Here is a 26737-nt window from a genome sequence, read left to right as displayed (position 1 = left end):
CAGTTCCACAAAGTATAATATTCGTTTATCCGACAGATATTTTCAAGAGCCAACCTCGGGGGCCACAGCAGGAAAAGAGATTCTCTTCCAGGAGCTTATATTGTAATGGGGCAACAGACAGCAGGTGCAGGGGTGGGGGTGAGTGCTAAAAAAGGCAAAGTGATGGGTTGGCATGGGGTGGTCGACAGTTGTGGCTGTTGTGTGTTGTCTAAGGAGTGAGAAGGGACAAGCAGGTGTCGGGGCGGGGGGGTCCTACCAGCAAGTGTAAAGATGGAGGGTAGGCTGGTGGAGGAGGGGCTCGCCTTTCTCGCATGCTGCCGAGTATGGGAGAACTCTGACACTCAGATGCTGCCATGTGGAAGTCACTGGCAACCTTGGTGACGGTAGATTTGGGGATTGGAAGGATAGGGAGTGAAGATAGCTGTTGTAGATAGTTCTTTCAAAAAATTTTTAATTTTATTATTTTTAATTAATTTTATCGAACTGAGGTTGACTACATGGGAGTTCAGTGACATAGCCATTACACTAACTGCTGGTCCCCGTTATTTTTAAAATTTTGATGAGAGACAGAGAAAGGGAAAGTAAAAGAAAGCAAGCTGCCAGGTCTAGGACTTGAAACACAATCGGGAGACAGCTCCAGGGAGGATGGGAATAGCTCATGTGTGCTGATGGTAGAGAGGAAAAATGTGTTCAATAGAGCTTGTTGTAGAGGGCCCTCTTTTTAAAGAATTATTTATTTATTTAATTCTATTCATTATTATTGTTTTTTAATTTGACCAGAGAGAGAGTGAAAGGGAAAGCAAGAAAACAAGCCTCCATCCAGGTCCAGGACTCAAACTGCAGTCAGCCATGTGGGAATCCAGTGCCTTCTACCACCACTCCACCTGCCAGCCTGCCAGCCCCGTATCAGCAAATATTAAGCGACCCTGACCAGGAAGTGTAGAACCCTGGAGGGCTTCATTCAGTTTTCCTTTGCCTTCTCCGTACTAAAAGTAAATCACAGATGAAACATCCCCAAAATATTTATCATTATAATACCTTTTTTATTTTTTATCTGTAAGTTGTATTACACAAATGGTTGTGAACTCCTGGATTATAAACAAAAACCTTTTGATGGTCTTGATCTATGGATCCTTTTCTCAGAAAAACATACCTACTTCAGAATGTGGCAAATTATTTTAGGAAGTCAGCGTTCCGTCAAGTCCATTCCATGAGTGACCGGGTCAAAAGCTATGAGCTAGGTTGGTTTACTGCACAGCTACTTAGGGCTGTGAAACTTGCAAAAATAACGAGAGCTGTGACCTCCTCTCCTACCCGGAATAGGTCAGTAGTTTGCTGAGGGTAGTGTTTTGCCATGTTTTCTTACCACCTAATAACCAGAATCAATATGAATGAATAGATGGATTGATTTCACTGCTGACCACTTTGAATGTGGCAAATAGATAAACAATTTTCAGTGGTGTCCTAGGAGACGGCCATGTGTGATTGACTGAATGTTTGTGTCTCCCACAAAATGCATGTGTTGAATGAAGCCCTTAATCCCCACCATGATGCTGTTTGGAGGCGGGAACTTTGGGGGAGGGAACTAGGTTTAGGTGAGGTTGCAAAGGTGGAGCCCCCCATGATGGATTTAGTGCCCTCATACGAAAAGGAAGAGCCACCAGAGCGCTCTCGATCTTGTGAGAACACAGCAAGAAGGTGCTGTTGGCAAACCAAGAAGAGGGCCTTCACCGGGCACTACATCTGCCAGGACCTGAATCTTGGACATTCTAACCTCGAGAACTGTGAGAAGTAAACGTTTGCTGTTTAAACCACCCAGTCTAATATTTTCTTATAGGAGCCCAAACTAGGACACGCTGCTTCATAATTCTTAACAGAGCCAGGGAACACCAATTACTCACCCCTATTAAAATTTGGTCCTGGGGCCAACAGGTGGCGTGGTAGTTAAGACACCATGGTTGACTGCAGTTCGAGTCCTGGGCTTGGCTGCTTGCTTTCTCATTTTCCTTCTCTTTCTCTCTCTCTCTTTCTGGTGAGCACATATACCCTATAGCAAATATTTAAAAAAATTATAATAAATAAAATTAAATAATTTTTTTGTTGGAGAGGTTTTCGCTATAGGGCACGTGCGCTCGCCAGACAGACGGAGACAGAGAGACATAGAGACAGAAAGCGAGAAATCACCCCCCCAGGGGGGATGGTCACGCCGCAATCCCTTCTCCTCCATTCTCCTCTCGGGATCTTGGGCACGCACACACACGTGCCCGGCGTGAGTTTTAAACCACCGGTTCCAGGACGCGAACCGCGGTCGACTACGTGGGAGTCCAGTGACATAGCCATTACGCTAACTGCTGGTTCCCAAAATTAAATAATTTTTAAAAGCCTAGATAAAATCGCAAAAAAAAAAAAAATTGGCCTTATTTAAAAGAATAGCCATGCCTCCTATAACATTTTTTTAAATTTATTTATTCATTCATTTGTTTTAATTTTACCAGAGAGAGACAGAGAGAGAGAGGGAGGGAAAGCGAGAAAGCAAGCCACCAGGTCTAGGACCGTGGTCTGTCACGTGGGAGTATCCAGCACCTTAACCACCACGCCACCTGCTGGTCCCAACCTCCTATAACATTTTGTATGTTTTCTGTAGTTGTTATAACAGATTACCATGAGTTTGACAGTACACATTTATTTTCTTACATTTTTTGAGGTAAGAAATCTGAGGTGGTCCTGTTAAGCTAAAATCAAAGTCTGGGTGAGTTACATTCTTGCTGAAGGCAAGAGGGAAGAATCTAGTTCCTTACCTTTTCCAGCTTCTAGAGCCCACCTAGTTGCCATGGCTTATGGCCCTTTCTTCCACCTGTGAAGCAAACCCTTAGCGTCCTCGAATCTCTTGACTGCTTCCATAGCCATATCTCGGGCCAACCTGGATCTCCTTATTTTAATAACTTTAATTTGTCACATCTGCAAAGTCCTTCATGCTATGTGTAGTGATAACCATAGGTTCTCGGATTAGGACGTAGACTTCTTTGAGGGGATCATTACTCTGCCTACCACACATGTATATAATTACCTGCACATACGTTCTCATTTAATCGCTAAGCTTGTGAAATGATTCCTGTTTCACAGACGGGAAATAGAAGCTCACAGAGGTTAAATGACTTGCTTTTGGCCATATAGCTTATGAGTGTAATAGCACTTGAATGCTGGAGTTCTGTGTCCAAATCTGTGTTTTCTCATTCTGTTTGGCTGCTTGTTTTTGAATTCTCTTCCACACATTTTAATAAGTGGTATTTGTCAACATTTATGTTCCTGATGCCAGTATTCTGGGAAGCTGATGTGCTGGCTTGAAATGAGGGAATGTCAAAATCAATGTAAAAATAGTCTTCAAGGCTAAATGTCAATGTGAAGAAGGAATTTCCGGTTTGTGTGGTGCTCTATTACATAATGTTCATGTCCATGAGGTCCAACGCCGAGTCTAGTACTGCCTTAATATGTTGTCCCCTGACATAAGCTTGATTTTTTAAAAAAGAATGATTTAGGTTTTTTTATTATTATGCTTTTTGAATTTTCTGTAGGGCATGTATATTCACCAGGAAGGAAGGGTGAATGAGAAAGAAAGCAACCAGGTCTGAGACTTGAACCACGGTCAGTCATGTGGAAGTCCAGTACCTTAATCACTACGCCACCTGCTGGTCCCCATAGACTTGATTTTAATGTTACATCACATCACAGATCTTTTGTTTCCAGTCAGATTAGTTATTATTATTAGATCTTTAACTTCCTTAACCTTGGAGCTGTTAGGATTGTAGGTTATGAGGTGGGCCAGTCTGTGGTGTGACTGCTGAGGTGGATGGATCCCACATGACCAACTGTGCTCTTTGAGTTCTGGACCTGGTGGCTTGAAGAAACACAGTGGGTGCATATGCATGTGTACCCAAAATCCTGGAAGGAAATGGGTTGTGGCATGGCCATTGCCCGTGGCAGGTATTTTCTCACTTTTGGTCTTTTTCTCTGTGTCTCTCTCCTCTGGTGAGTACGTGTTCCCTGTAGCAAATAAAAAAAGAAAGTGGGGGTTCCAGCTACGTGTTTGAGTCTCCTCTCCCCTCTTCCTGGCTCTTACCCTTCTCTCATTCCCATTTGTTTATTTAGTTTCTTCCTTCTTGAGAGAGAGAAAAAGAAACAGGTACCCTCAACAGAGTCTCACCACATGATTCTCCTCACCTGCTGCCTAGTCTTCCAGGCAGCCAGAATCATAGGCATGCCCGATGTGCTCAGGCCGACCCAGCATCTGGACCCCAGGCCTTCCCATGTGGCCCCAGTATCATGCCGTAGATCCTGCTACCTGCACCACCATCCCGCTCCCATTCTTACCTACCAGATTCAAGTAATCTGAACCAGAGACAAAGGAAAACTACACAGTAGCACATGTCACATGCCACTTTTGTGGGGAGCTTAGAATTCATGGTCCTTCTCATTCATACCATATGTCTGGAGAGAGTCTCTGGGAGATTCTTTTTGACCCATTGGCCAGTATTTCATCATTGTCTAGAGAGTTTCCACCTCTTTCTCTCTGGCCATCATAGCCATGGGTGACAGAAAAGAGGACTGAAGCATGAAGGGCTTCTCTTACCTTCACAGTTGCCTTTGATAGGCCTGATCTCTGCACTGCCACTGAGTTTTCAAAACAACTGCATTCTACTCTTTTGGCTTCTTCCTCTTTAGATGTCATTTCAAAACACTGTTGAGGCCTCCAAGACCATGTCCTCTGAGCTCCTGCCTCCATCTCCTTCTCTGTTGGAGGTATAGCTGAGCAGAAGCTGTCCTGGTGAGAAGGGGCCAGGTCCAGGTCCAGGCAAGAAGCCAGCCTGCGGTGTCGCTGTTGCCAGGGCCCACGCCTGAGCTGGTGGTTTTTATGAAACGATTGCAGCAGCACATGTTCTGCATCCTGAGATTGTATCAGGAGCAGTGAAAGAGCCTCCTAGTGGACCTCCAGTGACATGAAGGCCAGGGCTGTCAGCATCAATAGATATAAGTTACGCGGTCCAAGGCAAATGGTTTTATTCCATGTGAGCAGTCACTTAGATGTGAGTGTCATATCTACTTGCTGGTGAGTCAGATACTATGCTGAGCATGATCTAGTAGCATGCTCGGGCATTTGCTTCCTTTTTTTTTTTTTTTTTTTTTATTAAGTTTTTGCTATAGGATGTGTACGGGCACCAGAAAGAGAGAGCGGGAAAGTGAGAAATCGCCTTCCAGAGGGGATGACTACACCACAGTCCCCTCTCCTCCATTCTCCTCTTAGGATTTTGGGCAGATACACATACATACTCGCTGTGCTTTTCAACCCTCCAGGTCCGAGGCTCAGACCACACTGTCAGCCTTGTAGAATCCAGCATCTTAAACCACTATTCCACCATTGGCTCCAGGCATTTTCATTCTTGTCAGTAAAAAATACCTATCAGCCAGTGGGGTGGACATTGCCTTTAAGAAATAAAGAAATAAGAATAAGAAATAAGAAATAAACGATTGGTCCTGTGTACATTCTGTGTGAAACTTTCCTTTGTCCTTCTCTCCTCTAACCACACCTCGAAAACTCTCTCTTTTGGGAACCAGCAGTTAGCGTAATGGCTATGTCGCTGGACTCCCACGTAGTCGACCGCGGTTCGTGTCCCGGACCCGGTGGCTTAAAACTCACGCTGGGCGCGTGTTCGTGCGTGCCCAAGATCCCGAGAGGAGAATGGAGGAGAAGGGATTGTGGCGTGACCATCCCCCCTGGGGGGTGATTTCTCGCTTTCTGTCTCTATGTCTCTGTCTGTCTGGCGAGCGCACGCGCCCTACAGTGAAAATCTCTCAAAAAAAAAAAAAAGAAAGAAAGAAAACTCTCTCTTTCTCTCTCTCTCCATAAAAAAGGGAACAGTAGTTGAAGATTGGGATTTCTAGCTCTGAAGACGGGAAACAGCCTTCACCTAGGGGAGAGGTGAGCCTGCAACAGGGCAGTTCCAAACCAGTGCTATTTCTCTGGGGAAGTCTGCTGAGGGCACCTGCTATGTGTGGGGCTCAACCTGCCATCAGCCTTCATAGCTGGCACCCAGCAGAGCTGCCCCTTGAGCTGGGAAAGCGATGCTCTCTGTTGTAATGTAGAGCCAGTCCACAAAGCCTCTGGGGCTAACTGCCTTTGTGCCGTTGTAAACACCAGTTTTTATTATTGTTTGTTTTTTGTTTTTTAAAAGGAGGTAGTCCTTGGCTCCACTCCTTGCTGCTGGTTTTGTGAAGAACAAGCCAAAGGATTCAACCACTTTTCAGAGTGTTCCCTGGAAAGTCCACACCAGTAGTGGTGTGGGTTTTGGGTCCAAGGGGCATAGGTGTGTAATGTGTTGGGGACTGAAATGGAAGTGGGACAGCTGTGTGAGAGGGAACATGGTGTTCAGCTAAATCTCTAGGCGTTTCCTGCCAGACTGTCTTTCCCATTGCAGAGCTTGTGGGTACTCCCTAATATCTAAGAATGACAAGAAATTTCTAGTTTGACCTTTTGGGTACTAGATCTTCCTCTTTTATCAAATGATCTATCCTTTAAGTAAGACATCTCCAGATCAGCCTGTGCCCTTGCGATTTAGGCAGTTGGACCCCATATGGCCAACCCTCCAGTTCGAGTCTGGAACACTGCAACTTGAAAAACACACTAGGCATGCGTGCATCCATGTGCAGAATCTCTACAACATGGAGAAATGGCGGAGAAGGGATTGTGGTGTGGCCATGATCCAAGGGGGATACTTTTTTGCTTTCTCTCTTTCCCCTGGGTCCCCACTGTGAGTGCATACATCCTCTGGCAGGTTTTTTTTTTTTTTTAATAAAAAGACATCTCCAAAATGCAAACTAAATGAATGTCCCCCTGGAGACTTTATATCCACACTTTCCAAGTCAGAATTGAAGCCCCTAACTTGCTTAAACATGGTAGCTAGTTGACAACAAGTTACTGTATAAATCAACATTCATCTTCCTAGCCAATATCTGGGGACTTGTGTCACTTATTTACCTGTGGAATCTGCGAAATTCTCAAATAGCACATTTACCAGTAAGCCTCAGTGTATTCTGGCTGTATACTGGGTGTAGCCAATATAATGACTATGCCACCTTCCATCACTTCACCCTGCACGGAGCATTCATGTGTCCATCTTTGGTTGAGCTCTACAATAGGTCTAGACAGCAGGCAGGGCTCTACTTGAATATTCCTAAGGAGCTTACACAAAACTATCTGGCTTGTGATTGGGAAAGCCCATTTCTCCTGACTCCTACTCTTTGAGTATCTTCCTCCATACCAGTCAGTGTAGCGTGTAGCGTCCAGAGTCAGCAAAAATATGTTGGGAGAATATCCCATGATTAGAGTAGAAAACAGAGGTTGCGGAGACCAGAGGTGGCATGGTGGTTAAGGCACTGGAGACTCCCACATGGCTGACTATAGTTCGAATCCTGGACCTAGTGTCTTGCTTTCTCACTTTCCCTGTCTCTCTCTGTCTCTGTATCTCTCTCTGGTTAAATTAAACTAAAATGAATGAATAAATTTTTTTTTAAAAGAAAGCAGAGATCACTACTGAAAGGATCTTTCAGTAAGAACTTTAGGTAACATTCTGCTGAAGAAAATGGCTAAGCACGCAAAATATGTTAGATTATTGATATACCGTTATAGACATTGAAAATGACAAGCATGTTGATTATTGTTAATATAAGCAAGTACATATGCTTAAAGAACTGAATGTGAATATAAAGCAGACAGGATTCTGGGAAGTTAGTTGCTAGAGCACATGTCCCAGATCTTTGGTACCCAGTGCTAACCATTTACACTGCCAAGAAGTGGGTGGGTGGGCAGGCAGGATCTGGAGGGGAGTTGGAAAAACTGAGCTCCAGAGAAGATGCCAAGAGAAGTTACAGAGGAAGACATAAGAGGCCTGGAAGGTAGAACCACTTTACCTAACATACAGACAATAGGAGTACTAGGCTTAGTAGCTCAGCACGGCACATTTATTTTTTTTTCATGCTGCAGTATTCAGTGCAGGTCAACAGGGGAAACTGCCCATGGTTGTTACTTGGGGTTACTAGTGGCTTGTCTCAATTCCTGCTTCTCCCATTTCTGCAGCCATTCAGGTAGTGTGGTGAGTCATGCACCGACTCTTAAAGACCACTTGGACATGCCTGTGTTACTTCTGCTTGCATGCCATTGGCCAAAACAAGTCATATACCCACCTTTAGCTTCAAAGAGAGCCAAGCAGGTTCAGTCATACCATATAGCTGGAAGGAGGAAAGCCAAAAATATTTGGTAGACAGAACTACTGGGGGAAGTACTGGAACATACAGAAAAAAATTTCCCTAAAGTAGGAAGACTTGAGTATGCACATTGAAAGATAAAACTGTTGAGAAAAGACAGCATCTAAGCATATCCTGGTAACATTTCTGAATTCCTAGAATGAAGAGAAAAATCTTTCAAGCTTTCAGGCCAAAGGAACGAATTATTTACGAAGGAAAAAGAATCACACTGGCACCACGTTTTCTCTAGCAGCTTCAAGAAGCTGGAAGATGGTGGGAATTTGTTCATAGACCACTGCAGATGAAAGGAATGCTGTGCCCAGCGAGGTTCCCATTCAGCTGTCAGAATGACAGGAAAGTATTTGGGCACACAGGGATTCAGGCAGAGAATATGTACCCATTGTCGCTCACTGGCCTTGTCCTCACGGTACCTAGATTCCGGCCTCTCTGTTCGTTTGTCAAGGTCTAGCTCACCTCCTCAGAAGCTTTACCTGACCACCATGTCTGAATTACCATACCTACTCTGCTTGGCTTTGTCCAACAGCATAGCACTCTGCTTGACACTTTGCTCAATGGAAAGTAAAAAAAAAAAAAACAAAAAAGCTTTAACACATATGAGAGGGCTTCAATTCACGGAAAATGCATACTAAGAAAAGATGACATGGTTGGGTCCAGCAGTTAGCGTAATGGCTATGTCGCTGGACTCCCACATAGTCGACCGTGGTTCGAGTCCTGGACCCAGTGGCTTAAACACGCCGGGCGCGTGTGCGTGCGTGCCCAAGATCCCGAGAGGAGAATGGAGGAGAAGGGATTGCGGCGTGACCATCCCCTCTGGGGGGTGATTTCCTGTTTTCTATCTCTTTGTCTGTCTCTGTCTGGCGAGCACACGCACTCTATAGCAAAAAACTCTCCCCAAAAAAGAAAAGATGACATGGTTTTCAAATGAACGTGTACTTTAATTCTACTTTTCCATGAACTTAAATTTTGTTTTCCTGAGAGAGAGTTGGGGTGTACCCCCAACAGAGTCTTCATGCCACAGTCTACCCTAATCTTGACTGGCACAAATAACAGATACACAGCATACCTGACATGGTCTGGGAGGTCCTAGACTTGAATCCAGGATCTTTCCCATGTGACACTGTGCCACCACTTGACCCCTCTGAATTTTTTGAAACCCCTTGTATTTCCTTAACTACAGAGTCTTCCAGCTTTACAGGGTATTCCCTCCCAGTTGAGGTAGATTTTGTAAACATTGAAATCTTACATTTTACATATATATTTAGTGAATTTTCATAAATACATGAACATTTGTAACCCAAGCCCAACTCATGATATACAACATTTTCATCATCCTAAAAAGTTCATTTGTCACCTTCTTAGCCAGTCTCTAGCCCATTACTGCCTCCTAGAGACAGCCACTGTTGGTTTTTCCCACTCTAGATTAATTTTGCTGTTGTAGAACTTCATAATATTCTTTTGTGTACTTCACTCAACATATTCATCTATGTTGTCATATGTATCGGTAGTTTCTTGCTTCTTATGGTGGAGTAGTGTCCATTTTGTTTCATGAATGTGCCACAGTTTCATTGTCCATTTTGTTAATGGGCAGTTGGACTTTTTCCAGTTTTGATTAAGAATGAAGCTGAGATGGGCATTCTTATAAATGTCTATTTGTAGATGTACATTTTCACTTCTTTTGGGTAAATATTTAGATGAGAAATTGGTAGGGTTGCAAGGTGGGTGCATGTATGTTTTATAAGGAACTACTAGACCTTTTTCCAAAGAGCTATGTATGTCATTTCACATTCCTCAACAATACAGGAGAGTTCCAGTTGCTTCACATCCTCACCAACATTTTGTGTTATTAGGCTTTTAGATTTTATTATATAGCATTTTAACAGACGAATGTATAGTCAGAGTTCTCTAAAAAAAATAAAATCAGATGTGTGTGTGTGTGTGCGCAAACATAGCCTTATAAGGAATTGGCTCACCTGATTATGGAGGCTGAGAAATCCCATGATCTGCCATCTGTATGCTGGAGACCCAGGAAAGTTGATGAAGTACTTCCAGTCTGAGCCTAAAGGCCTGAGAACCGGGATAGCCGATGGTGTAAGTCCAAGTTCAGGGGCAGGACAAGACCAAGGCCATAGCTCAAATAGGCAGAGAAAGAGTGGTATCTGTCTACTTCTGCATTTTTATTCTATTCTTGCCCTTTATGAGTTGCCTGAGACCCACCCACATTGAGGAAGACAATCTGCTTTACTCAATCTACCTATCAAAACGTTAATTCCATCTGGAAACACCTTCACAGAGACACCTAGAAATAAAGTTTAGCCAAAAATCTGGTCATTCTATGAATCAGTCAAGTTGATACATAAAATTAACTATTAGCAGATGTGTGTTTTACACACACACACACACACACACACATTAAATTAATTTTAAGTGTTGATATGGTTCTCTTCTGATATCCATTTAGAAATTTCATGGCTCCTGGGGGTCATAGGCCCCCAGGCCCTGCAACAGAACTGCAAAGACCAAGTCCAGCAAAGAGTATTAGTTTGAAGAAGCAAAAGCCAGAACTCCTGGGTCTTTCCCCAGTCCAGAATGTTCTCCAGGACTGACTCATACATGCGAGCAATTGATAAATTGTGTATTGGTTTTCAGTTATTTCGTTGAGAGAAAGGGAGAGAAAAGTGTGTGTCATTGTGAGTAAAGAAATGTGGTTCCTGGGCAAAGAAAGGTGGCATGGTGGTTAAGGCACTGGATTTCCACATGGCCAGTGGCCTTTTTGAGGCCTAGATGCTGCAGTTTGAAAGTCACACTGTGGGTGTATGTGTGAGTGCCCAAAATCCCAAGAAGAGAAGGGATTGCAGTGTGGCCATCCCCCCCACGGGGTGATTTCTTAGTTTCCTTCTCTGTTTCTATCTCTCCCCAGCTAGCACATGTGCCCTATGAGAAAAGCCTAAAAAAAAAAAGAAAAGAAATATAAACTAAAAGTCATCTCGCAGGACCAGCAGATGGCATAATGGCTATGTCGCTGGACTTCCATGTAGTTGACCGCGGTTCAAGTCTTGGACCCGGTGGCTTAAACTCATGCCAGACGCGTGTGCATGCGTGCCCAAGATCCCAAGAGGAGAATGGAGAAGAAGGGATTGTGGCGTGGCCATCCCCCCGGGGGTGATTTCTGCCTTTCTTTCTCTCTGTCAAAGCCCCCCGCCATATACAAAAAACCCCCAAAAAAAAAAAAAAAAAAAAAAAAAAAGTCATCTCGTGTTACCCCTTGATCTTCTATTTGTAGTAAGTCCCATTTAATAAAATTTGTTTAGTCAAGTCCCATTTTTTGACATTAAGCACCACAGGATGTGACAGGGGAAGATCAAGGCTGAAAACTGGGAACTGAACAGGGAGGGCAAAATCAAAGGGGATGGCACTCTCTGCGCTGCTAGGCTGGGAGGAATCACATCAGCCCCTCTCCTCCCACCCCCCCACCACCCCCCCAGAGGTCCCACCTGGATGGTGTGGCTCCCCTTACCCTGGTTGCTTCTTTTGGATGCTACCTTTCGGTGATCCCAGAGACAGGCAGAACTGGGGCAGCCATTAAAATAGCGCATTGGCAGAGGGAGGGAGGAGAGGGGAGGTCGGGGAGGGAAACTGGAGCAACACGCAGCCAGCACATGGTCCTGCCCAGGAAATCAGGTCTTAAAGGAGAAGGGTGTACTTTGGGAAAAGGAGACGTATATGTCCACAGAGCCTGAAAATGCTTAATTTATATGAAAAGATAAATGTTGTAGTGGACGAGGACAGTTTTTATAACTGGAGCTGGCCACACTCATCCTTCCTCAGCTGCTCCATCAGTCAAAAGAAAAGGACCTGGGTGAAGCGTGAAAGGTGTAGTTAACCTGATTCAGGAAGATGCTTGATGCATGTGACAGTGTGAGCATCCTTGGGGTCCCTGTTGGCTCACCTCCCTAGGCTTAGCCTGCCACTGCATTTCCCTTGACTTGGCAGTAAAGGGGTCACTGATGGCGAGTGCAGACCTGTCTCCTCTCCTAAGCTCTGGTTTCTGGTTCAGCCAGTTGATGTGGCAGAGGATCCCATTGAACAAGGCTCCTGTGGAAAGTCAAGGAGCAGCTGGACTCTGGTTGAGCAAACTCTCCTCAACTCTCCTGGATGTGTAAACATCCAGCTGATCTGACAAGAGAAGGAAAGAAAATTAGGTCTGCATTAGAAGTGCTCCCTTGGCTACTCTTAATTGGAAGTGGAGGGATCCCATAGCAGCGTTCGCTTGGTAGAGCCCACCCAGTGCAAAAGTGGGCGATTATGGACAAATTCCCCACAGTGCCCTGGCACTTCCTGTTTTAAGAGATTGGCAGAAGAGGACAAGGAACCAAATAGGTTCCCTGCCTCCGCCTCTACCTCAGTCCAGTGGGAGGAGCTGAAAGAGAACCAGGATCAGACTTGGCCAGCAGGCCTGAGCTTGCCAGCGATTCCCTTCAACTTCGTATGGCAAGCATGTGCAGGACACCAGCTGGCAAGAGCTGGCATGCTGGCTAGTTGCTCACCAGCCTGGTCTCAGAAGGAGTTAGGAAAGGTCCTGAAGACTCCTCCTGTAGCTTTCCCTCAAAAGGGAAATAAAGCCTCTCTTCACCCACTCTTCCTGAGTGCTGGTGGAGCCCTTAGGAAATCTGACACAGTGGTGTGGATTGGTGACTTTGCAGACCTTTGGCTTAGCTTTGCTAGCAGGGCTGATTTTAATATAGTGTGATGTTTTTACAAAATAGAATCAAAATTCCTAGGTGTTTTAACCTTCAGATAGCTCATAAATATTATAATATTCACCATGCCATAAGGTCGTTGGTGCTGAATCATGACTGGACAATTACAAGAAAACGTTGGGCCAGTAGAGTGATAGAATCCATCTTGATCATCAGATGACCTGCCAGGCAAGAAGGTGGGCTCATTAGTGTTTTCCCCTGAGCTCCCCATATTTTCCTGTGCCTCTTACCTTTTGCCCTTTATGTTCCATCTAAAAGGGACAGTAATTTGCAAGCTCAGCGTCTCACAACTAGTGCTCTTGGCTCAGTGACAAGTGGAAAGAAGAACCCTGTCCTTCCATGTTAACAGAATTCCCAGGAAAAAAAATTACTCATTCTTTCAGGTCATAGGATTATTCAGAACGATGGGTGCTTGAGGAGAAATTGCTGGGACAATGTAGAAGGTTTGAAATGAGTATTCAGTAATATCTTGTGATTGTGTCCTTTTTGCCATGTCATCCACCCCAGCCCCCAGTCCCCTCTCTGGTCAGCACAGCTGGGGAAAGGGATAGGACTCAATGGCAAACTCTCTGAGTGTCAGGTGCCAGCTCTGGCTCTTTCTGGCTGCATTAACCTCAAACAAGTTACTCAGTTTTCTGGGCCTTGATGTCCTCCCCTGGAAAGTAGAGTTGACAGTGGCACTTCCCTTCCATTTATATTATGGGAAATGAGAAGACAGATAAAGCACAGTGGCTGTCCATAGTATCGTAATGACTTAGTGCATACAGACATCTCTTTCCACATGCGCAGTATGAAAAGTGCCAGTTGAAGTGCAGAGTACTTTGGGAATTCAGAAACAGTGACAGGGTTCAGCAAAACATTGACAGGGTCAAGCAGACATGAGCAGAGACATGGCTACTGGCTGCCCCCTAGCAGACTGTGCAGGGCTTACGGCCACTATGCCCTTCCTGAGGTTCCTGCTGGTCCATCACTCCCGCAGGAACTCAGCCCACCTACATCCTTCCTTGAGTCCTCCTTTTCCTTCCTCCCTGTTAAGTGCTGCCAGGCTTGATAACAATGGAGCCTACATTTGATTAGCTTATTTTCAGAGTGTGTACATGTTTCTACCTCATTTAATCCTTGCAAAAATGAAGTAAATGCCCCTTTTTTTAGAGGAGGAACTGAGGTCCCCAAGATGGGTAAATTACTTGCTAGGGTCTTCAGGCTAGAAAACCCAGGTCATTCTGCCATTTTCCATTCACATAATGACCCTGAGTTACAAAGGGACTTCAGAAAGTTTGTGGAAAGGTGGAATTAAAGTACAAGCTTGTTTGGAGGAACCAGCAGTTAGCGAGCGTAATGGCTATGTCACTGGACTCCCACGTAGTTGACCACAGTTCTAGTCCCAGACCCAGTGGCTTAAACTCACACCAGGTGCGTGTGCATGCATGCCCAAGATCCCGAGAGGAGAATGGAGGAGAAGGGATTGCGGCGTGGCCATCCCCCCTGGGGGGTGATTTCTCACTTTCTATCTCTCTGTCTATCTGGCGAGCTCACGCGCCCTATAGCAAAAACCTCACCGGGACCAGCAGTTAATGTAATGGCTATGTCGCTGGACTCCCACGTAGTCGACCACGATTCAAGTCCCGGACCTGGTGGCTTAAACTCACTCCGGGCACATGTGCATGAATGCCCAAGATCCTGAGAGGAGAATGGAGGAGAAGGGATTGCGGCGTGGCCATCCCCCCTGGGGGGTGATTTCTTGCTTTCTATCTCTCTGTCTGTCTGGCGAGCACACGCGCCCTATAGCAAAAACCTCTCTCAAAAAAAAGAAAAAAAAAAAAACCCTCACCAAAAAGAAAGTACAAGTTTGTTTTTTGATGAAAAAAAAAGTTGTAATCCATAAATAGTGGGGGAGGGGGGTTGTTTTTGTTTTTGTTTGGAGAGGTTTTTGTTATAGGGAGTGTGTGCTCACCAGAAAGACAGAGAGACAGAAAGCGAGAAATCACCCTTGGAGGGATGGCCACGCCACAATCCCTTCTCCTTCATTCTCCTCTCAGGATCTTGGGCATGCACACACACATGCCCAATGTGAGTTTAAGCCACCGGGTCTGGGACTCGAACCATGGTCAACTACATGGGAGTCCAGCGACATAGCCATTAACGCCAAGTGCTGGTCCCAGTTTTGGTTTTTGTTTGTTTTTAATGCACATTTTCTGTGAACTTTTTGAAGACCCCCTCATAATTCTTGAGCCTTACCAAAATAAAACAGAGCTACTTGGAGGTAGGTGGTACGTATGGTACTCACCCCACTGAAGTTAACAGATCTCTTCCTACTGAGTGGCTTCCAGCCCTCCTCCTCCTGTGACCCTGTCATCAGCTTCCTTCCCTAAAGGAATATGACCTTGCACACCCCAGCCGGCTCCCAGGCCTATTCCCTCCTCTGTATGACGAAGGGATTACTCTAAACTTGTGAGTCTCAACCTTTTTTTCCCCTGAGACATAATGTCTGACGAGTTTCCTTGTAGACCCTTCCGGCTAGGTGGCCTGTTTCCCAGCACCTCAGCTGTAACTTCCCTCTCCTGCTCTCAAGGAACCTCGTTGAAATACAGCGAAGTGAATGATGCTATTATAGGGATAACCTTGAATCCGCTCTGAGTTACCAGAAGAGAGTGAGTAACCTGCGAGGGGTAAGGTTTCTTAGTACCAGGTCGCTCTAACTCCTCACGACGAAGGCCTCCAGCCACAGCCCCCAGTCTGAGCTTGTAGACAGAGTGCCAGCTGAGCCAGTGTCCTGGGGCCACATAAAGTGGTGCACAACCTTGGTCTTTGGAATTGGGGGGTAGATAGAAAAGGTGATGAGAATGCAAAGGGACTTAGGTTGGCTGTGAAGAGCATCTTCATTCTGTGACACTCCTGTCTCCATCAAGTGTGTGACATAGGGTCTGCACGTTTCTAAACTGGGTTAGGAAATAATCAGTCTGGCGTATTTTAGGTGCAGTTCTGCCAGGAAACTGGGGGTGGAATCCCTCCTCTCTGGGTCCCCATGTTTCTTTTCAGCCTTGTGGTTTTGTTACTAATGGGTTTGTAGCTACCCAGAGGTCAGAAATACAGCCCTTTCTCAAAACTTGGTTAGAATCAAGCTTGGTTGCATTTCCACGGCTTTTTAGCTGAGATGCTAAGAAAGCAAGGAGCAGGGTTGGGCCGGTGGGGACTACGCTGTGGAGTCAAGTGTCTGCTTTGTGTGTAGTTGAACAGACCCTGGATTTTCTATTTGACCCTATAGTTTGAGGCAAAAAAAAAAAAAAAGATGGCTTTGGAGAAGACTTTGGTAGTAGTAGTGTCGGCCTGCCTACTCCCTCCAGCTCGCTGGGGCGTCCAGAGTTAGCGAGGCACCCATCTGAGGGATGCTGGTGGAGGTATGAACACTGTCCTGGAACAGCAGTCAGCCAGCTTGCATGCTGGATCCTTCATCTGTTCATAAGAAATTTTGCTAATGGGGGGCCAGCGGATGGTGTCATGGTTACATTGCTGGACTCCCACATAGTCCATTGCAGTTCCAGTCCCGAACTCAGCAGCTTAAAACTCACGCTGGGAGTGTGCGTGCATGCATGCCCGAGATCCCAAGAGGAGAATGAAGGAGAAGGGATTGCGACATGGCTCTCCCCTCTGGGAGGGGATTTCTCACTCTCTCTCTCAATGCACACACCCTATAGCAAAAATCTCTCTAAAAAGAAAGAAATACATGTTGCCAACGGTTATTACCAGCATCAGATAAAATGGTGTATGAAAATGTTTGACAACAGAGGAGTTAAATCTTCACAATAGGAGTTGGATATACTTTCTTAGAAAGGCCAGACTGGACCTGTTTGAATCATACTTACGGAAGGGAGAAGCAGTGGTGAGAAGTGCAGTTTGATGCAGATAAATGTGTAAGTTTTCAGGAAGAGCAGGTCTTTTTGGTAGAGTACACATGGAGACAAATCAGTCCACCTGAAGTCATTTCTATAAAAGTTAAATGGAAATAGTTCATCTGTGTCGTATAAGAAACAGACCAAGGGGTTTGTTTTACTTAATGGCAGTCAACTTAGAAGGTTCTCAACCAAAATTCTCCAATATTGATACCATCTTGACGAAGCTCTTTGGTGTATAAACAGTCCAGACTTCATCGAGACTAAGATGGCAGGATCAGAATGCCCTGTATTTCCCTGGCACCATGAAACAGCTGTTTATCTTTAGTGGCATTTGGCCAAGGCACACATGGCCTTTGGGAGCACTCTGGACAGCCACCCGCCACTCCCACACTTCCCAGAGGACAGCTGACTTAGCCATGCAGGAGGGAAGTGTGCTATGGGCGAGGGATGCAGTTGCCACCTGGCTGGAGGTGGGTGAGGAGGCTGAGCTGGCGGAGGCATGGCAGTACCGATGACTGCAAGGACTCCTCCCAAGGCCGATCTGGTCGTGGGATGTGGGCTGAGGAGGAAGGATAGTAAGCTATCACTCAAAGGCCGATTGTTCCAGTGCCTTGATTTGCTGCCTCTCAATCCTGTTGTCCATTAGACCCCTTTGAAAAAGTGTCTAAAAGAAAATAAAACTGAAATCGGGTGTCTTTGACTTCTGTTAAACGCTAACAAGGGGCATGTGACAGATCCCTAGTGAAAGCTGGGAATGAAATGAGGCTGTAATAAAAAGGCAGCAGTCTCAAAGACTTAACGAGGGACAGTCAGGCCTGGGTTCGTGCAGATTGTCAGTGTCCACGTTGATACTGACCTCACCTGGCCGTCATTTGAGAGAGTCCACACTTACAGCGGATACGCTGGGTTTGGAGAGAACATTTCATCCTGTTTTCCTGTCTTTCAGGTTTCAAGTGCCCCATTTGCTCCAAGTCTGTGGCTTCCGATGAGATGGAAATGCACTTTATAATGTGTCTGAGCAAACCTCGCCTCTCCTACAACGGTAAGGGCCTGACCTGCCTCATCAGTCTCCTCAGCATCCGTGGTGGGGGGCGGGAGACAGTTCTTGGGGGACCCTCTGCAGGTGGCATTGTGCAATATTTTACCCTGCCTTCTGGCAAGAGTGTCTGAGCAGTGGCGAGGGACTGGCTGTTCCCGGAAGCTTTGGTGTGCGAGTCAGGGAGGAGAGTGGGACAGGGAAGGAAGGCTGGTGATTGGGCCAGCAGTGCCGGTTAGGCCCTTGGACTGCTCAGCCGTTCTCTGTCCTCTGAACCCTGGGTTCTGTGGACTATGCTTGGGAGTCATGGTCATCCTCACCCACTCACATACCCGACTGTTGGACTGGCTCGAGAGCTCCAGAGGGCCCGAGGGATGGAGTCTGAGTACTGAGGGTGCACACAGAGTCCAGGATGCCTGCTTGTCCCTTCCTCACTTTGTGACTCAGGCAAACATCTGACTTAGCCCAGTGATTGCCTGTGCAGAGAGCTCGAGGGACTAGGTGTGATACGTGGACACCCTGTAGGGGTTAAAAGTGCTGACCAGTGGCCTGGTGGCTCCCCCAAGGCCTTCCTGCCTCCTACCTTGGAAGGCATCTCAGTGCTGAGCAATGCAAAAGCAGGGGGTGGACCACAGGCCAGGGGTTTCCATGACACCCAGCTTGCCCTGTCATGGCATCTCTGAGGACTACATGAGTGGCAGCACCTGCCTGGCATGCTGTGGGTAAGGATTTGGAGTCCAGCTAATCTGAGGACAGGTGTTCCTCCACCTCACTGGCAGGTTGCTCCGCTTAGTGGAGCCTCAGCCTTCTGGCTCACGAAGTGAGGGTAGCAATCCATTGTTCCTAGGGTTGTCAGAACTGAGCATGATACTACAGTACAGGGAAAACTCCAGAGCAGCCTGGAGCATCGTCGTGCTTAGGAAGTTACAGCTGCCGTGACACGTAGGACCGCCGTTTCCTTTTGGTTTTCCGGGGTAGACTGGCTTGTCTTCAGCGTTGCTCAGCCAGGGCTGCTCTGGGCCCTCTTGGTTTTCCATTCTCTCGGGCTTATTCTGGTCTCTAAACCACGTTCATCAGAGAACAGGTCCTCTCCAGAACAGGCAGTGGTCCCGAGGAGGCCGCGCTGGGCCCACCTTCTCAGATCACACCTAGCAGGGGGTAGGAAGAGCTCAAGAGTTTCCGAGCATCTGAGGACCGGAGCATTTAGCCCTCATCCTGATGGTGACCATTTCCTGGGGAGAATTTCTCTCCTCACAGGTGTTCCTTGGGCTTCTGCCCTACAGTCTTCTCAACCCCAGATGTGCTCCTCCCCACAGCCTCAGCCTAGGGAGGGCTTCTGGTTCCAGAGAGGTCCTGGGAGTCAATCTGACATAGTCATCTGCTCAGTTCTCCTGAGCAGAGAACTTAATTACTTGCTTGGCCAAGAAGATTTTGGATGCAGGGGGGTGTGTCTCAGCTCCATTGCAGTCTGGTAACCTTGCTCAGACTGGAAGACCAGCTGTAGGGCAGTTGTTCCCTGTGTCCGCTCCAGCGTTTCCTCCTCCGTGTCCTACCTGGTGTCCAGGAAGGCCCTTTTCTCCCCAGCTAGCAGCCTTTCCTCATCCCCTAGACTGACAATCCTGGCTCTGTTATCACCTGCTCTGGGCTCAGTCAGCCCTGTTGCTGTGCATTTTCTCAAGGACGTGCAAGCTTCGCTTTGTCCCTTGAGCCATCTCTGCTTGAGACCACAGAAGGAGAGGAGCCTTCCCTGTGTCTCAAACACTGGGTCCATGTCTTCCCACATGTGTAGAGACCTCAGAGGACTGCTTTTGTCTTGTGGGTTGTGGGGCGAGTTCTCTGTAGACACTGCCTTCGCTATGATGAGAACACAAAGACGCCTCAGAGAAGCTCGGCCGGAGAGAACCTGCTCTTGGCATCATCAGGGAGAACTCTGCAAGAGCATCTGTGGAGGACAGAGCACTTCTTGGGGCCGCCCCAGCAAGGAATCACTGCTTACACCCACACAGAGAGCAGGGAAGGGGAGAGTCTTCAGTTCCTCCCCCAGAGAACTGCCTATGACACCCACGTGTTCGTGTCCTCCTCCGCATTAGCACTGAGTGCCTGGTGCTGCCAGTCTCTCTCCTCCCTTTGCAGTCCTAGGGACAGCCCAGACACCAGGTCTGGTGGTTCCATATGAGCACAGAGTCCTGGGAGCCAGGGACCTCTAGAGGAAGGAGAGGTTGACTGGCCAGCCTGAGGCACAGTCTTTGCTGTTCCTGTTCTGTTCTTTTTGTTTTGTTTTGTTTTATCATTATTATTCTTTCACAAGAGTTCTCCAGAGAGAGACAGAGAGAGAGAGGGAAAGTGAGAAAGCAAGCCACCAGGTCTGGGACTCAAATCGTGGTCGGCCATGTGGGAAGTTCAGCACCTCAACCACCATGCCACCTGCTGGGTCCCCGTTCTGTTCTTGGTTTTCCCTTGGCCTCTAATTGAGAGGCCACCTCTGCAGGATGTGTGCACATATCTGTGGAAATGATTGGGTAGTCAGAAAAGTCATGATGCATTTTTGCATAAAAACACATGGGAAAATGCGTATGACTTCCCTGACACCTTGATAGAAGCTTCAAACTCAAGGACCTCTTGCAGGAGCCAGCACTTTAACACAGGAGGCAGAGAGACCCACACAAGAGGTGGAGAGGCCCGCTGCCTCTGGTCCTATCAGTGGAATTTGTCTTCAGATGATGAGAGTGTTTCCCAGACAGTAGTCAGCCCCTGCACACTACTAATGTGGATAGGAGCTGGCATGGATTCCTCATAGCCAGACTTGTCTTATTTTGTCTTTTTTGGGGGGAGAGGTTTTTGCTATAGAGTGCGTGCATTCACCAGAGACAGAGAGAGACAGAGAGAGACAGAAAGTGAGAAATCACCCCGGGAGGGATGGGCATGCATACGCACGTGCCCAGTGTGAATTTAAGCCACTGGGTCTGGGACTCGAACCACAATCAATTACATGGGAGTCCAGCGAAGTAACCATTACGCCATCTGCTGCACCCCAGACTTGTCTTTTCTGAAGAGGCCACCTGCGGTCTGTAGGTGGGGTGGAGTCTCCAGGTATTCCAGGGCCCGTTCTAGTCAGATATAGCAGGAGTCATAGGCCAGTCTCCCAAGTCAGGAGCTCTGATTTGTTTTGGTTTTGGTTTTGTCAGTAACAAGTCTCACCATGGTTTCTTTTTTTCTTTTTTAAAGAGAAATTTTTGCAGTAGGGTGTGTGTGCTCACCAGAGAGACAGACAGAAAGCGAGAAATCACCCCCCGGGGGGATGGCCATGCTGCATTCCCTTCTCCACTCTCCTCTCAGGATTTTGGGCATGCTCACACACATACATCCAGTGTGAATTTGAAATTTGAAGCTACCAGCTCTGGGACTTGAACCATGGTCAACTATGTGAGAGTCCAGCAACATAACCATTACATATACTGGTTCCTCTCCTGTGATTGCTCATTATCCCAACCTTACCTGTTTCATGTTACCTTTTCTAATTAAAAAATATTATATGTAGAGAGACTTAGTCAATGAGGTGTAGGCTTGTGGAATCTCTGGAAAAGGAGACAAGGTGAGGCTTGCTTAGAGGGCAGAGAGAAATTTGTTTCTTTAAGAAGATTCACTGTAACTGCTCGTTACCCTGTAGACTCCTCATCTGCGTGTACAGGTACACGCAGTAACTCCCACGGAGATGTCTCAGCTGTGCACACGCGCACACACACACACATGCACACCCCTGGTCACTTTCCTGGAGGACTTTCCAACACACACACACTTGCACACCCCTGGTCACTTCCCTGGAGGACTTTCCAACACACACACTCACACACACACACAGAGTCACTCCTTCGGAAACGTCCCATCTACACACACACATGCATAGATACACAAACACATACAGAATGCATAGTGCACAAACACATACAGATACACATACATGCTTTCTTAAGTTGCTGGCACAACTGGGGACATTTTTAGCAAATTTATGATAGTTGTAAGATGAAATTTGTTTAACTCCTAAGTGAGGCAGAGAGAAAGTAGTATTTTTCTCGTTACGAGGATTGGCCTGACCGGTGCATTGGAAAGCCTCCAGTAGCCGCCTGCCAGACTTAAAAAAATTTTTAGGAAGGAAGACTAGTTGAACTGGTTCACCTAGTGCTCTAGAGAAATGTGAAGGCCAGCACCTGGCTGGGGAAGCTGGTACATGTGCAGGCCCCTACTGGGGGGGTGGGGGCAGCAGACCCCACAGTGCTGACTGGGGAACTCCTGTCTTCCTGAGCACCTCCATGGGCAAACGAGCCTAGGACTGACATCTGGGGTGTGACGCAGGAGGTGGCAGGGTTGCCACATTTCGGCGGGCACACATAGTCTGTCCAAACGGGCCTTTCAATGTTTTCTCCCTTTCCAGCCTCTCTGTGGCTCTGTGCCTAAGGGACCTAGTACTGAAGAATAAGAGTTTGTATTTGAAAGTTGCTTGACCATCAGAATGAGCCTCATTGGGGGCAGGTTGCTCCAAACAGGTGAGAATCCTGACACTGTGGGGTCACACAGATGACCAGCATCAACCAACAGCTCAGGGTGACTGGTTCCATGACCAGCCTCGGGTCCTGGGCCCAGGGCCTTGTGGCGGGCAGTCTGTGCCAGCAGGACCGAGTCAAGCTTGGCCGCTCAGGGCAGCTTTGGGAGGTTGTCTCCTCCAACTTTGTTCTGGGGTACAGACCCATGCCGTCCTTCCTCTCTTCCAGGGTCACTGCCCCCGTCTTTGGGGCTCCCGATGTGCTGAGTGTCACACGGCTTTCCGTAAGGAGTGGAAACCCGGCTTCCGTAAGAGTAGAACTGCAGCCTCAGCCCACCTTGAGCTGGCAGATCTGTGGGAGCAGGGCCTCTCTTCCAGTGTCTTCTACTCTCAGGGCCCTGCGGTTGGGATGGAAGTGCCCCGCCCTTCCTTGGGCCTGGGAAGCAGTCCTAGCGAGGGACTCTGCCCAGCTCTCTGAGGCACTGGGGGCTCAGAGTCAGGCTGCAGAGGTGTCTGTCCTGAAGTTCCTCGTACAGGGGTTTGTGGGAGAGCAGGGCTGAAGGCGGTGGCTCAGCCTGGGCTCCCAGCCGCTGCTGATCATCGCACTGACCGCCACATTGGCCCCACTGGTGCCCCAGCAGGGGCGAGGAAGCCTGTGGGACTTGAGCAAGTGGGGGAAACAGCAAGCTGGTGGTAGAAGACAGAAGACTGCCTGGGGGCACTGTGGGGGGCCCTGCAGGCCTGTACTTTAGTTGGCTCACCCCTCCAGGCTGTCCTCATTACAGCCCAACTCACCCAAACCATTGTATTGACCTCACAGTCCTGGGGTGTTGGGATGGGCGCTACTGGTAGAGGACTCTCTGCCCTTTGCCTGGAGAGCAGGGAGCCCCCGATTCCCCAAGAAGGGAGCTGACAGGCCTGACATTGGTGGCACTGCCCCAGCCCGTCTCCTGGCAGACCAGGCCGCAGCTCTGCGCCTGCTGAGGCTGCAGGACCAGGCATGCTTCCACACCTAAGCTGGAAATGAGGCCAGGGGGCGGGGCCTGTGCCTCTGCGTCATTTGTAGGGGTTCTCCCTCTGGCTCCACCCTCCTCCTCACTAGGGCCTTCACTGCCAACAGGCACAAGGGGAAATGTACGTGTGTTCCCGCTCCAGCTGCGGCCTCCAAGCTGCAGGAAGGCAGCCCTCCTTCCCAGCAGTTCAGCAGAACTGAGGAGGAGCTGTCCCGGGCCTCCCCACCCCTGCTGTGCCACCCGCAGCTCTGGGGTCCTGGGGGAGCTGTCAGAGCACTCCGGGACAGGCTCAGCCCCAGAGTGGCGAGGGGCTGCACGGTCTCTCGGTCCAGGCACATGGCTCCTCTCCCATTGTGGGCCCTCACACGTATTAAGAGAAAGGAAAAGATTCTAAGCTGCCTGTGAGTGATGGCATCCAGCCCTCAGGGAAGACACCCACATGGCTGGTCTTCTAAGCAAAGGAGGCAGGTGGCTGAGTGGAAGGAGCTTGGCTTAGGAGTCGCAGCCACCAGCAGCTGCAGGGGCTCATCCCGACACCCCACGGGGCATGAGAAGAAGTGGGCTCTTTTCTCATTTCGGCCCAGGTTGTCGTCTCCGACACAGCAGTCAAGACACTGTGCCTGGCCCTCAGCATGGAGAGGGGGCTCCTTCCACTCTACCCCTGCCCACAGCACACACACACACACACACACACACACACCCGCTGTGGCTCCAGACTGCCTGCCATCCTGGTTTGGTTCCCTGGTCTGGTCCCTTTGGGCAGTGATATTGGTTATCTTTGCACGCTGGCGCCCAGAAGCTCAAAGAGGGGCTTGAGAGACAGGAAAAAGCAGGCAGTTCGCCTTGTTCTGTGTCCTCCTCCTCCCGTGTTTATGGAGCCTCTCGCGGAGACCTAGCGAGCCAGGGGACATTTGAGCCCATCTGCAGTGTGTCCTCCACTCGTCTGGCCTCAGACTCCCTCCCTGCTCTGACTTCCCTTGGCAGCAGGCAGCAGGTTCCCTTCAGATGAGCGTAGGAGTCTTGGAGAAACTGGGGAATAACCAAGCTTAAGCCTCAGCCATTTCCACCCCCTGCTAGGATTTTAGGGACACCTGGGAGCTGCTGATTCCCATAGCTCTGGGGGTCGGGAAGGAAGTTTTCCTTAACCCCCTCAGGCCTCTGGCTGACTCTTCTTGCCTGCCGCCTGGAAGGACGCTGCTCCCTGGACAGTGGGCTTGGTGTGTGCACTGCTGCCTTCCCCATGCCATCAGATTTCCAACTAGTCTCCAGGTGGCCCAGGATCCTCCAGGGGGCCTTTTGCAGCTGCAGCTCGTCCCACCAGCCCTGCAGATCCAGGCTAGCTGAGAAAGCCCGACATGGCACCGTACCCAGAACTGCTTCGGCGAGTGCCGAGAAGGCTGCATCGAGCCTGCACTTGTGCGAGTGTGCGTGTGGAATTCATGGGCCTTGCAGCGTCAGATAAGAATATGTGCTACCCTGGGACCCCCTGCCCTCACCCTTTCCCTGAGTGATACTCATTGGGAAAAGAGAAGAGCCAAGTATAGTCTTGAGACCCTGAAGCCTTGTCCTTGTACCTGCCTGCCTCTTCCCACCCTTCTGTCACCTGTGAGCCCAGCCCGAGAAAGAACACAACCCCTGCCAAAAGCTGTTTGGGAACCAAGAATTAAACTGCTCGTTGGGCTCACATAGAAGTTACCATCGAGTAGGGGAAAATGTAAGGGGAACTACTAAAGAATGAGTAATGGCGCTGTGCTCCAAGGAAACCATCCCTAAGTATGGAAAGGAGCACATGAAAGGAAGTAAGGGAGCCAGCCCCATGGTCTAGTGGTAAGGGAGCTGGATATGCCACATGACTGACCACAGTTCAAACCCTGACCCCAGTGGCTGGAAAGGGACACTGGGTGTGTGTGTGTTGCCAAAATCCTGACAGGATGGAAAAATGGAGAAGGGATTGTAGTGTGACCATATCCCTTAAGAGGGTGATGCTTTCTTCTCTGTCAGAGGAGAGAAGTACAAATGACCTCTAGCAATTAGAAAATTAAAAAGAAGAAGAAAACTATGGGCTATAGCCCAAATGCTCTGGTCTTGGCTGAGATGGCCAAGGTAAGAGTGGAGAGTGAATGTTCCAGGCTGTCTGCAGGCCAGCTCTGCCCTCAAAGCTAGGCAGTTTTCCTCTATTGGGATTTATCCCTCCAATATTTTATTATGAAAAATGTCAAACATACAGCTAAGTGAAGAGTTTTGCTGTCTGGACCATATATCCACCACTCTGTACCGTGTCCCCACTGCCCAGTCTGTACCGCATCCCCACCGCTCAGTCTGCACCGGGTCCCCACTGCCCGGTCTGTACCGCGTCCCCACCGCTCAGTCTGCACCGGGTCCCCACTGCCCGGTCTGTACCGTGTCCCCACCGCTCAGTCTGCCCCACATCTCCACCACCTGATCTGTACTGCACTGCACTTGCATTATCACCTACCTGCCCACCCCCAACCCACTTCACCCTTCTGGTGCCTTTCAGAGGAAAATGCAAATACTAGGGTGCTTTTTCTTTTTTCTTTGATTGCCAGAGGACTTATGCTTTTGCCAGAGAGAAAGGGGAAAAGCATCCCCAGTGGGGCATGGTCCCACCTAATCCCTTCTCCATTTCTGCATCTGTGATTTTGTACACACCACACCCGACATGTTTTGGTTTTGTCTTGTTTCATTTTGCTATAAGGCTCATCAGAGAGACTGGGGGCTAGGGGGTTAAGAAATGACCCCCGGGGGATGGCCACTCTGCAGTCCCTTCTCCTCCACACTCCTTTCAGGATTTTAGACACATACACATGCACACGTGACCAGCTTGTTTCTCAAGCAGCTGCATCTGGGACTTGAACCCTACAGCTGGCCATATGGGATCCAGCTGCCCCAACCACGATGCTACCGGCTGGCCCCGGCATGTATTTCAAGCTGCTGGAGGGAGGATTTGAACTGCAGTCAGCCATGTTAGATCTGGCTCCTTTAACCACAGGGCTGGCTCTGTTTTTGTTTGTTCCCATGATAGAGCATGTGAGAGAAAGAGAGAGAGACACCCTCACAGGGCTCATTCATGCTGCCATCCCCGGCCTTCAGGACTCTGCCCACCAGATCCTGCGAACATGTGCATCCACCTGTCCTATGTTGTGGTTTGTGCTCAAACCACAGTC

At 48.3% G+C, this 26737-nt stretch overlaps 1 protein-coding gene across 1 annotated transcript in view; it reads left to right on the top strand.

Annotated features, from left to right (window-relative positions):
• The window catches only part of ZNRF1 (zinc and ring finger 1), a 139017-nt gene that overhangs the window by 105049 nt on the left and 7231 nt on the right, over nt 1-26737 (top strand). The window contains 1 exon segment of the mRNA XM_014589401.2: nt 17913-18008. Coding sequence (XP_014444887.1) covers nt 17913-18008 — 96 coding nt within the window.

This window comes from Tupaia chinensis, unplaced genomic scaffold, assembly GCF_000334495.1.
Source record: "Tupaia chinensis unplaced genomic scaffold, TupChi_1.0 Scaffold000355_1, whole genome shotgun sequence".
Taxonomy (NCBI): Eukaryota; Metazoa; Chordata; class Mammalia; order Scandentia; family Tupaiidae; genus Tupaia; species Tupaia belangeri.
The sequence above is the reverse complement of the archived record's forward strand: the minus strand, read 5'-3'. Positions and strand labels throughout refer to the sequence as shown.